The sequence below is a fragment of the Phoxinus phoxinus genome (assembly GCF_949152265.1).
Source record: "Phoxinus phoxinus genome assembly, chromosome: 8".
In the NCBI taxonomy this organism is placed as follows: Eukaryota; Metazoa; Chordata; class Actinopteri; order Cypriniformes; family Leuciscidae; genus Phoxinus; species Phoxinus phoxinus.
The window spans coordinates 31,754,649-31,766,724 of NC_136883.1; the positions used below are offsets into that span (position 1 = coordinate 31,754,649).

The following is a 12,076-nucleotide window of genomic DNA, read 5'->3' on the forward strand; positions in this document are numbered from 1 at the left end:
TATTTATAAACATATAGAGAATAAAATAAAATATAACAAATATACATAATAATCCAGTAAAAATCTTTAAAACAGGATATACATAATACAGTTATTATTAAAATAATGTATTTATACGTTTTTTTGTTAAGTTACAATATAATAATAATAAAAAATATTATTATTATTATTATATTAAGAAATAATTGTAATATTAGTTTGTTAATTGATTGTTAGACTGATTGGTGTCACTCAAATTCCTTCACAGTTCTTTATAAAATACAGTTGCCAGCGGTGGAAGCTGTGACTGATTAATTTCTTAATCAGCTTTTGTCTTGTTTACATTACAAATTGCTTACAATGTAACAACAGTAACATACAGATTAAGAAATTATTTTAATAGTTTGATTGTTTAAAAACCTCCACAGATCTTTATGAAGTACGGTCGCCAGCGGTGGAAGCTGCGGGGTCGGATTGAAATCAATGGCAAGCAAGTGTGGGACAGTGAGGACATGGTCTTCCTCCCCCTCATCACAGAGTTTTTGTCTATAAAGGTATTTTTTTTATATGAATATAAAGTTACATTCACTCATATATTGTCAGCTTTTTCTCCCTCCCTCTATTTTCTCACACATACTATCAATCTCTGTCTCTCCTTCCTGTCACATTCACATGTGCACCACTGTCACATCAATCTGTGAGACATTAATGCACATAACAGCACAGCAGCTGGACTTTGACTTGTTTTTCTCTCCCAATGGTTCCAAGACACATAACTGCATGTGAGGGGAGGGGAACATTACTTCGGGATAGATAGAGGCGGGGGGATAGAGAGAGGAAGACTGCACGGGATAGAGTTAGAGGAAGTTTACAGAAGACAACGATATTAAAACGGAGAGGCTCCAGGGGAAGAATGAAGAGAATGCAGCTGATATAAAATGTACACTCGTGGGATTTTTTTATTTTTTATTTTTATTTTTTACAAAAATGGGCCAAGCTAAAAAGCTTTAGTGGTCTTTTAATGGTCTAAACCTTTTTTTTATCACAAATCACTGGTCAGGAATTTAGTAAAAATTGCACAAATACTGTAGATAAAGCAAGAAGAGTCAGTGTTATTCCACTCAGTGCTAATAGCTTCAAACAGTCGAGTAGTTGCAAAATTTCTCCCAGTTAGTTTGAGTTTAATGTGAGACCAAATATTCCCTATAGGGTTCAAATCTGGATCCAAACTTTGCAATTTGGGCAGGTGCATTGTCTTGTTGAAAAATAACAACAGTCTAAAACGTTTATTATATTGCACTGGTCATTAAAACTGATTATGAAATTTCCTCCTAAATAAACATCTTGTATGAATGTAAAGGTGACAGAGCTGAAGAGTCTGGCCAATCATGTGGTGGTGGGAAGTGTCTCATGTGAAACGAAGGACCTGTTTGCTGCCCTGCCCCAAACAGTAGCTGTGGATATCAATGACTTGGGCACCATCAAACTCAGTCTTGAGGTCACCTGGAAGTAAGTACAGCTTCAGCTTGAATCGATCAATGAGACAACTAATTCTAGTTTAAATTCCGTTGTCATGAAATATTCTCCATTTCTTCTGTAGTCCTTTCGACAAAGATGACCAGTCGTCCTCAGCTAGCACCGTGAACAAGGCTCCTACTGTCAACAAACGCTTTTCTACCTACAACCAGAGTCCTCCAGACACACCCTCTCTACGAGAGCAGGCCTTCTATGTGAGTCTGTCCATTTGTCCAATTCTATTACATTGTCCCTTGATTATACACAATGAGGCTCCAAATGTCAGAAACCTACATTAAAATAACTTTTTGTAAAAACTTTTTTTTTTAACAAACAACCTGAATCTACAATGGTACATTTTATTATGAATTATATAATTTAAAGGAGTCATGAACTGAGAAATCAAAGATACAGGAAGAGAGATACAGGATCACTAAGCTAAAAATAACATTACCTTCCAAAGGATCCCAATGCTAGGAAAGTGGTTATTTATTTTGTGAATATCTCAGTAGAGCATTATTTGTTTGTTTGGTACACTTCACTGTGGATTCTTTGGTAAATCAGTCACATTTGCAGCACTGCCTTTGCAAACAGACTTTAACTGTAAGATACGGACGCAACAGTAATGCCACAACATGTAAGTAACCGTGTTAATTCTAATCCATAATATATGACCAGTGATTTCTGATTCATGTACAGTCAGACGTTCTTTATTGTCCCAAAATCGTTTATTGCTGTTTATGTGTCAGTAAATCAAGCCAGTGACTAAACGGTCAACTTCACATTTCTCTTAGTAGCATAAAACATTCTGTTATTTAAAATGTGATTATATACAGAAAGCGATTAAAGATCCCTATAATCTTATAATCACTGGAGCTGTCAGTCACACAGCACAAGTTTATCAGTGACTTTTGCCAAAACTCCTGTTTGCATTAGTTAGTTTTGATGAAAGCATTTGTGAGAGTGCAGAAATCTAGTTGCAATGACGAGATCACTGCATTCATGCGCTCAGCGGCTAATGCTATAATTCAAACTTTTCATGATTAGTTAATTTCGAAAGCTGTAGGCCTAATGGTAAAAAAATGTAGTAAAAGTTTTCTTGAGAGTTCCACATGTAATACTTAATTCATATGCAAATATGTTAGCCAATCATAGCAGTGGGCATTTACATTTACACGCCCCTTTCAACAGGTTGTTCAAATCAGAGGGCTAGAAATGGCCTTTTATTTCAACATTTTGACAATGTTTGATGTAAAAATCATACTTAAAATTATAAGTCCACCTCAGGAAACATAAAAAAAATGCAGTTCATGAACCCTTTATAATAATATATATCTATAAAATAATTGTATTTAATTTTATTATTTACAATACAAGACATAATACATTTACAATAGTAAAGTTGAAAAACAGAGAATTTTACCATTTTTATGAACTTTGTTTGTCAAACCTGATGATGATGTTCTCCTGCATGGTCTGAGAATAATCCACAGAGCATCTTGTGCTGCAGTAGAACCAAGAACATCTGATTGTCTGAACAAAGGTATCACATTATCAGTGCAGTGCCACAAATAGGCAAGACTTATAAATCGTACTGTTTTTAATTGACATTTTCCTAATATTTTCCATTTATATTTGATCCTCCAGGTTTATTCGTAATTTTGCACCCAATATTTTCAATATGGCCTCAGACGTTTGGACCGCTCTGTATATCTACTTTGCTTCTGATATACTCCAGGGAGATTCATTTGATCTCACTTGATTCAAACAAAACATTTCTTCTAAGTGCATACAACCATAATGTCGATATACCATTCTTCTCTCTCACCCTTCCTAATGGAGGTCTCACAGTTCTCCAGACCCTCTTAAGATTTAAATTAAGGCTCCACATAGACTTAATAGTAGTCATTTCTCAGAAGCATCTTGATCTCACGAGGTCACAGTAACATAATGTCTCCATTTCAGCTCAGCTCAGATGAGTTAGATGAAATGGAAGAAGTTTGGCTAGGCCAGACTCATAGTTTACTGGGTCAGATTACCTTGGGCCAAAAGTGATGTAGCTTTAGCCTGCACAAAAAATGCTCATGCTCTCCCGCTGACTGCATGCAGACTGCCCCAGGGAGCATGATATCCAAACAGCGCTGGTCCTTACTGGATGTGTTCAGAGACACACTGACAGAGAAACTGACTCAGAGCTGCTCGTGCAGCGACGTCACCTCAGTCCGCCTGGGAACCGCTCTGCTTTCCAGCCATGTAAGTGTGGTCGGTCTGTAGAGCTGTAGTATAGCTATAGTTAGTAGTCGGTAGTTAGCTAAAAAGGTGTGACTAGGGATGTGCCCGAAGCCCAAATCTGAATTCGGAAAGGCATGGAAAATGAATTGCGCATTCTACGTTGCCCCTAAAGGGACATGGTTAGGCTTGCTGCTGAAGTCGTTTACATAACACTACCTCAGATTTCACTTATCACGTGAAGAGAGAGATGGTTGATGACGATGGCGGAGGATTTGGTGCGCAACAGATCCTGAGTGTCATTGACAAATATCTTATCTTGTAAAATGTGGGGTCGGTACCATTCTTCCCCATACACAGAGTATAAGTGATCGCGAATTGGAAAGCGAAAGTAAAAAGCGAGCGCATTCAAAGTGATTTAAATACCCTTTGATAGTGGCTCCCTGATCCCCACAAATTATATACAACATAAATATCGAAATATATATTTGCGAGAGGACGCATAAGCATTGAAATATATTTTTTCCTCCCATCTCATTTCTTCCCATCACCATGTCCCTTTTAGGGGCTTCGTAGAATGTGTCATTTCCGTTCCGAACACAGTATTCGGCTTCGGGCACATCCCTAGATGTGACTAAAACAGGTTTGTATGGTTCTTCTAGTAATGAGTAGTATCTACCATCTATCTAAGAAGTTATAGTTGTTGTAGTGATGATTTCCACTGTAGTTACTGTCAGTTGTCTTTAATTAATTAGAGCAAATAGGATCCTTGTGCATGTTATTCGTTTGTCTGTCTGACTGTGAGTGACAATAGTAGCATCTAGAGCTGTCAATAATGCATTCATTGATGCTGTTATTGTTTTGAAGGGTGGTCACATTAGCCCAGCGAGACAGGGAGCGGCTACAGCAGAAGTTAATTAGAGGGAGCAGGGAGTGTTTTAGCGCACTGGGCCTGACGCCAGTCTGCTCTCCACTATAATGAAGCTCCTCCGTGTCCAAATATACACGAAGAACACACTCCTATCTTTCTGTTGTATTGTCATCTCCCTCCACAAACTAGCCTGCTGTCTGCTCACAGTCGTCATGTGATATTTTAGCTTAACTTTCACATGACTCCATCAGGGCTTTTTATTCATTTAATATTTGTACTATTTTACTACATTTAAAGTCTCTTTAAGACAAGTCAGTTCACTCTGTTGTCATCTTTGCAACATCTTCGCCCCTAGACTATTTTCTATAGGCAATAGTCACACACTTAAATAAGGAAAGACCGAAATCTAGAAAGAAAACTGTCAACAAAATATTTAAATTTTGCAGTAACGAGTAATGCTCAAATTTTTGCTCAAATTGTGTCCTTAAAAGATTTGTTTTTAGGTTTAACTTGTTAGTGTGCATGCCATATCAAGGCATTTGTGTCCTTTAACTGAAAGACTGCTATATTGACCATTTAGATAATTCATTGTTTCTAATTTATTTGCATAGAATTATCTAACGTGTATAACATCATGATTATTCAAAAGTTTGGGGTCAGTAAGATTTAAGAAATAACTGTTTTAATTCAGCAAGGATTTATCAAATTGATTAACTGTCAGACAGTCTTTTAAAAACATTAAAAAATCTTTCCAACCCCAAACTTTTGACTGGCTGTGTGTACAGCATTGTCTTTACAATTCAGTTTATTTAGACATCTGAAAGCTACAATTATTTGAACTTTGAGCGCTGTGTTCCAGCTTTACGCTTTGCTCCACAGAGTTTGATGCTTTGAGAAACATTAACGTGAGTCATGTGAAAGGGTCTTTATTTAAATTATCATAATCATTTGTTTTCATCTCTCCTCCCCACTAGAATATGTTGAGGAGGCAAGAAGAGATGGAGAACGGAACGGCTTGGTCAAACTCCTCTGAATCCTCAGATGATTCCTCCAGTCCTCAGCTTTCCTTGGGAATGCGTCACGCACACAAGAACTTAGTACAGCCTGAGTTACAAACTGCTCCTCCTGCCATTGAAATCTCATTTGCTCCCCGTGAATCAGCGACCTCTACTCCCACCCGCCTGGCCAATCAGAAAGAAGAGGAGGAGGAAGAAGAAGAGGAGGATCTGAAGAAACCAGCAGCCTCCATAACAGTCACCACTGAGGCTCCTGTAAAACAGGAAGTGCCCAATGGCCATCCCAGCTATTCTCGCTCACTTAGCCATATCAGCGAGAACAGCGCAGATGGTGTTTCGACAGACAGACTGGCAGGTGAATCTGTGGAGGCCACTGAAGTAACTTCAAAGGTCTCTTCGGTATTTGTAAGTGACATTGCCATGGATATTCCCCATCGAGCAGAACCATGTTTTGTAGTTCCAGACACTCAGGAGATCTGTCCCATTCCTGATCCCTCCACAAGTGAGCCATCCTGTCCCACCGAGCCAATGAACTGTTCAGAAAGTCGCTCTCCTGTCGAAACCACAGCTTGTGACTCCGCTGTAAAAGCTACAGAGGTCACGTCTAGGCCCACCTGTGGAGACAAAGACTCTTCCTCCAGTGCTATTGCTTTGTCCCAGCAGATGGACAATGGTGTTCCTAGGACTGGTTCCTCTTATGAGCCACACATCACAAAGACACAAACAGGCGACCTGCTGGCCGAGAAATCTGGTTCTTTAGTAGACACCAGATCAATGGGTGGTTTGGAGGAACAATCAGCAGACAGCAACGTGGAAGAGGCCCTTAGTGGCGTTTTGTCCTCGCTTGATGACTACAGAGGCCAGTTCCCAGAACTGCAGGTCTTAGAGCAAGAGCTGAAGCTGTTGGAGGAGGCGCTAACAGTGAGTGCTGCAACTTTTTTTTACTGTTTGTTCATGTGGTTTGGAGTCAGTTTTTTTTTAAGAAAAATTTTATCTTCAAAAATAAATTATGCTTATGATATGCACACTCACATGTATGTAAGTTGTTTGAAAACTATGTTGTATACAAAATATGATAAATACTTTTTTATTATTATTTAATTTAAAAGCGCTGTTTTGTGTAACATTGACCTGTGAATGCAGATATGATGGCTAGATTGCATTAACATTACTCTGAGATCCGATCACAATGATTCTTCGACAGATATCTAGATCGCTATATTAATCCACATTTGAAACCTTTTATGAGATGGAGCAGGTCAAGGAGGTTGAAAATGAAGACAAAGTTGCTTTAACCTCTGTCCTTTCCATCATGCAGTGGAGCTTCACAGATTTAGGGGTCATTCACCCAGAAAGTATTTTTGCTGTTAAAAAATTGCAGTGGAGCACAAAAAAAGAGCGTTTTTAGAGCGCTCCGTCATGAACGAGATGCTGCAAAAGACGTGCGCAACTGTTAAACAAGTCCATCTCGTGCGTTTGCATTGAAAAACACCGGAAAAGTAGCGCAGTGGACTGGAAAAAAGGATGATGTGTGAATGGCCTCTTAGGGTGTAGCTCTTCCTGGCTGACTGAGATGTTAGATTCTCCATGTTTCGGGTCCAGAAGACTTTGGGTGTTCCTTGTATCCATGACCCACGATAACCATCAAAGTCTCAGATCCGGGTTTGGATTCAGAGGCTTTGGTCTTCATCGGTAGAACAATAGAGTTCATCAAAGACATGCCCCCTTGCTTTCACCGTTAACCGCTTCATCCTGTGTCTACAGAGGAGGTTTTCCCGGCACATCTTACCTTAGTCATAGACTAAACACAATGCGTCTCTTTCCAGAATTGGCCTAAAGAATGTTCCAGGTTTTACAAGTTAAGCTCTATTGACACTGAATGTCATGTTGTTGATTAACAGATATAATTGCTCTTCGATTTGTAAAAACAAAACAAACAAAAAAAACACTACAATTGCAGTATTGCACTGTCAGTAGAAGTACATCGCTCCAGGTATTTGTATGAGTTTAACATAAAAAATTTGCAGATTGGATGTACCGGTAACTTGCACAAAGTTAGTTAGCGATTCTATCATACAAGCCTCATGTTCACAATATCTGACTATATTTGAACAGTGTATATTTAACATAATCCTGTGCAGTGCCTTGCCCCAATATACTTCAATTGGAAATGCATTGCGGTAAACATGATTTTTTTGTTGAATGTTCATTGTGGTAATTGACAATAATATCATGTAATCAACTGTTTAGCCTAGAACATTAACTTTAGGCCTTAAAAGGATAGTTCACCCAAAAATGAAAATGTTGTCATTACTTAATACTCACCCTCAAGTGGTACCACACCTGTATGAGTTTCTTTCTTCTGTTGAACACACAAATATATATTTTAAAGAATGTTGGCCCATTGACATCCATTGTAGGAAAACTATTTTTGGGTGAACTACTAGTTTTTAATGACCTTTTGAAACATTTTACTCTTTAAGAGTTTTTCCTTTTTAATTATTTATAAAACTAACAAGATTTATAGTTTGCAAATGTGTGTATTCTGCAGGTACGAAGTCGCAGTCGCTCATCCAGTGTGAGTTTGACGGTTGAGACGGCTCTTGGAAGCTTTGACTTCCTCAATACATCAGACTTAGAGGAAGAGGAGGAGGATGGCGAGAGGCAGAGTGTGACAGACAGGTCAGAACATTAGAAATGTCTTACCTTTCTGCTGTCAAGGGGTATTTTATAGTAAAAAAAGAGAAAGAAACCAAGTTCAACCAAGGTTTTTCATCAAAATACATTGCTTCTATAATGTTACGTGACTCTACTGCCACCCAGTGCCTTGAAAGACAACCGTCAGTTTGAGCGAATGACTTCACAACTTCATCTATGTTCAGTGCACTCTTTTTCAGAAAATGTTTTTGCCATTTTTCTTCTCTTGTTTGACGTGTGTTTGTTCTGTGTATGTTTTGACTGATACAGCGCAGAGGAGCGCCCAGCGGCTGTGGAGAGCGCAGGAGAGGATGAGGGCTGTGAGGCGCGATGTTGGGACACTCCCTCCGGTCCTCTCAGCACGGGCTGCCCGGCTCTAGATCACACCCTGCTGGTTCATCTGAAGAACTGCAGCTCACAGCTGCTGGTCAGTTACTGTACTTCATATGGACATTTGGTTACATATATAAGAATAATCGGAATGTGTGCAGAAGTCAGTTTTTTTATTTTTTTTATTGTGTTGAGCATAAGTGTAAAAACAATATAACCGACAGAAGTATTGATGCTCTTATTGAATTCACTTCTTGATTAATATACTATTAATATTCAATAATAATAATAATAATAATAATTTCTAAAATTATAAAGGATGTCTAAAGTAACAGTAGCAACATTTTGAGTGTTTATCTAAATATATATGTGTAGGTGTGTGTGTGATTAATTAGATTAATTAGCACATATAGTGTGTTTTATATATAAGTGTTTTCACTGTCTGAGCGTCTGTATTCATACTTTGTGTTTTGTCTTTGTAAACAGAGGTTAGGCACATTCGGGCCTCTGCGCTGTGGGGAGATGTACGCTCTGGACCGACTTCTCAGGGAGGCGAGAGTCCTCGAGCTCATACGATGGGTTGTGAAGGACTCAAGGGGCGGAGTCATCCAACCAGAGGAGGGTGAGTCTCGCAGGTTTTTAAATTAAACCGTTATATCACTTTACCTCAGTTTTCTCTGTGTGGTGCTTCCTTTGTATCTCAACTATATACTCTTATTTCAGCAAATGTTCATAGATTGTTTGCCATGTGTCACAGATCTTATACAACAGAATGTTATTTCACGTATTTGTCAGTATTTTTTCCTCACGACCACCTCTTTTTCTGACATTGTCTTTGTTTGTCGGAGCAGTTGTTCCACAGTTAGATCAGTGCCAAGGGGCTGTGTTGCTATGGCGGCAGTGCACGGATGGCTGCAGTGTGTACAGCACCTCCACAGAGGCCTTCTTACAGGCGCTCAGCGATGCTTATGCCAGCAGACTCCCAGAGAGAGGAGTCGGCTTCACAGACACAGGTATGTGTGTGCGTGTAGTGTATTAATGCATGATCAAGCACTGGAAATTAGTTATTGGCAGATTGGTTTCTAAATTGAACTACACAATCCATTAATCGACATCAATTACAACATTAACTATAACTTCCTTTATTTCATCTACTGGAAGTATTTAATCTCCTGCTGATCATTGTTTCTGATGAGACCGTAGACTAAATTTCAGTAGGCCTAATCAGATTGTCTTTTGACGCTCTGTTAAACTGAACTTATGTGTGTGTGTTAGTGTTTCTTCGTCTGCTGGAGCGGATCCTAGAGAGGAAGCTGCCCAGGCGTGCAGGAGGTGCATCCAAAGAGACTCTCTCCCTCTTCCAGTTTTGGAGCTACCTGGAAGCAGAGGGGGTGAATGACTTGGACACACACATTCCTGAGCTGGCTGAAGAAGGTACTTTTAAGGGCCATATGAAGGCCTGTGCACATGGACTGTAATTCGCAGCGACAAATCCGACCAGCAAAAAATGCAAACATCCGTAAAACAAAATACACAATTTTGCTTCTCAAATAAATGTACGATATCAGAGAATCTGGCGTAACAGTTCTCAAAAGTTTGAAGTCACTAAGATTTTTCTAAAGTAAATTTACTTTTATTATATATAATTTTAAATAGGGGTGTGCGATATTACGATTTTTGATCATGGACGATTAAAATGTCTCCACGATCTGCTTTTGAAGAAATATCGTAGGATCGTCCATTTTATCAGTTTGCATTTCTGGCGTCTCCGTCTCAACATACTGTACAGCGCGACGTATATCCACATGAAATGCAGAGGAACGGGACACTGTAGTTCATAAAAATGAATTATTTGCATGTGCTTTAAAGCCTTGCCGGTTAAACATGTCATTCGCTGCTGATGCGCTGTTCTAACGGGCGCTTTTCTGAGCGCAATAGACCCGACGCGCGCACATGCACTAAAAGCCTGTCTAACAGCGCCCGTTACTGAACTAAGTTATCTTATTGCGCTATTACTGTCAAATACACACAAGGTTTACATAAACAAAGTTGGTTATGTCTAAAGTGAAAGAACAATAGAAAAAATGAAGAAAAAATCTGCCTTGTCAAATGCGTGTAGACTCGTTGCGCGCAGATCTTAAAGTGACAGTAGCCCTAATAGTAAACATGCTGCCGCTTGTCCTTAAAGGGACAGTTACCCAAAAATAAAAATTCTGTCATTATTTACTCACTCTCTAATGTTGTTCCAAACCTGTATTAATTTATTTCTTGTGCTGAACACAAAAGAAGATATTTTGAGGAGTGTGGCTAACGGTTGCTGGTCCCCATTGATTACCATAGTAGGAAAAAACTATTATGGAAGTCACTGGGGTACATCAACTGTTTGTTTACCCACATTCCTCCAAATAACTTTTATTTTCAACAGAAGAGGGAGACTTATTCGGGTTTAAAGCGGCTTGAGAGAATTTAAATTTTTGGGAGAACTATCCCTGTTAATAAAACAACAAAATACAAAGAGCATCTCACTCACTCTTGACTGAGAACTTTAATAGTAGCTTTAATAAGAATCAATGTAAAATTTATATAGTGAAGTCGATGTTGTGTTTTATTTTCATATTTGTTCATTTAATTACTTTCTTCAATGCTGTTAAATATACCTATAGCTGAAAAAATAAAGCACTGTTTTTTTTATTTGTATATTAAGTTGTGTATGTGTATCTTTGTTCTTAATTTTTAATAACAAAGACAGTGACAAATATTTTTTATCTTCGCCACTTTGGCCTAAATGTCTGCCATTCTTTTTTATTTTATATGTTGTTATCTAAGGCTTTGTTTTTAAAATAGGGACATTAGTTTGGCTGTGATGCTCAGTCACTTGCAAAATAGTAAAACCAACATGAAAAGGAATCGTGATAAAATCGTGAATCGTGATTTTCCTGAAAAAAATCGTGATATGATATTTTTGCCATATCGCCCACCCCTAATTTTAAATAATTGTACTTAATAATACATATGATTATACATTTATTCAGCATGGACACATTAAATTGATCAAAAGTGAGAGTAAATAAATGCTGCTCTTTTGAACTTTCTATTCATCAAAGAATCTTGAAATAAAAATTCCACACAAATATAAGAAGCACAACTTGTTTTAACATTGATAATAATAAGAAATGTTGCTTGAGCTCCAAATTAGCATATTAGAAAGATTTCTGAATGATCATGTGACAGTGAAGACTGGAATAATGATGCTGGAAATATATTAAAACAGAAAACAGATATTTTAAATAGTAATGATATTTCACAATTTTACTGTTTTTACTGTATTTTTACTGTAAATTACTTTGCACATTACCTGATTTCTCAAAGAGTCTGAAAACGGTTCGTTCAAAGATTCAGTTTCTCGAAACCCCTCCTTTCCGCCAGCCTACTCTGCTCT

The 12,076-nt window shown here is 38.2% G+C and overlaps 1 protein-coding gene across 5 annotated transcripts in view; it reads left to right on the forward strand.

Moving 5' to 3' along the window:
- The window catches only part of ripor1 (RHO family interacting cell polarization regulator 1), a 55,287-nt gene that overhangs the window by 38,655 nt on the left and 4,556 nt on the right, over nucleotides 1-12,076 (forward strand). For 3 of the 5 annotated variants that reach the window (XM_079621422.1, XM_079621421.1, XM_079621420.1), the window contains exons 10-18: nucleotides 408-533; nucleotides 1,340-1,488; nucleotides 1,580-1,709; nucleotides 5,569-6,531; nucleotides 8,162-8,292; nucleotides 8,578-8,734; nucleotides 9,124-9,259; nucleotides 9,489-9,650; nucleotides 9,913-10,071. In XM_079621422.1, the coding sequence (XP_079477548.1) occupies nucleotides 408-533; nucleotides 1,340-1,488; nucleotides 1,580-1,709; nucleotides 5,569-6,531; nucleotides 8,162-8,292; nucleotides 8,578-8,734; nucleotides 9,124-9,259; nucleotides 9,489-9,650; nucleotides 9,913-10,071 (2,113 nt within the window). Of the gene's footprint in view, nucleotides 1-407; nucleotides 534-1,339; nucleotides 1,489-1,579; nucleotides 1,710-3,603; nucleotides 3,748-5,568; nucleotides 6,532-8,161; nucleotides 8,293-8,577; nucleotides 8,735-9,123; nucleotides 9,260-9,488; nucleotides 9,651-9,912; nucleotides 10,072-12,076 lie in introns of all 5 variants that reach the window. The other 2 variants (XM_079621419.1, XM_079621418.1) reach the window with 1 other exon arrangement.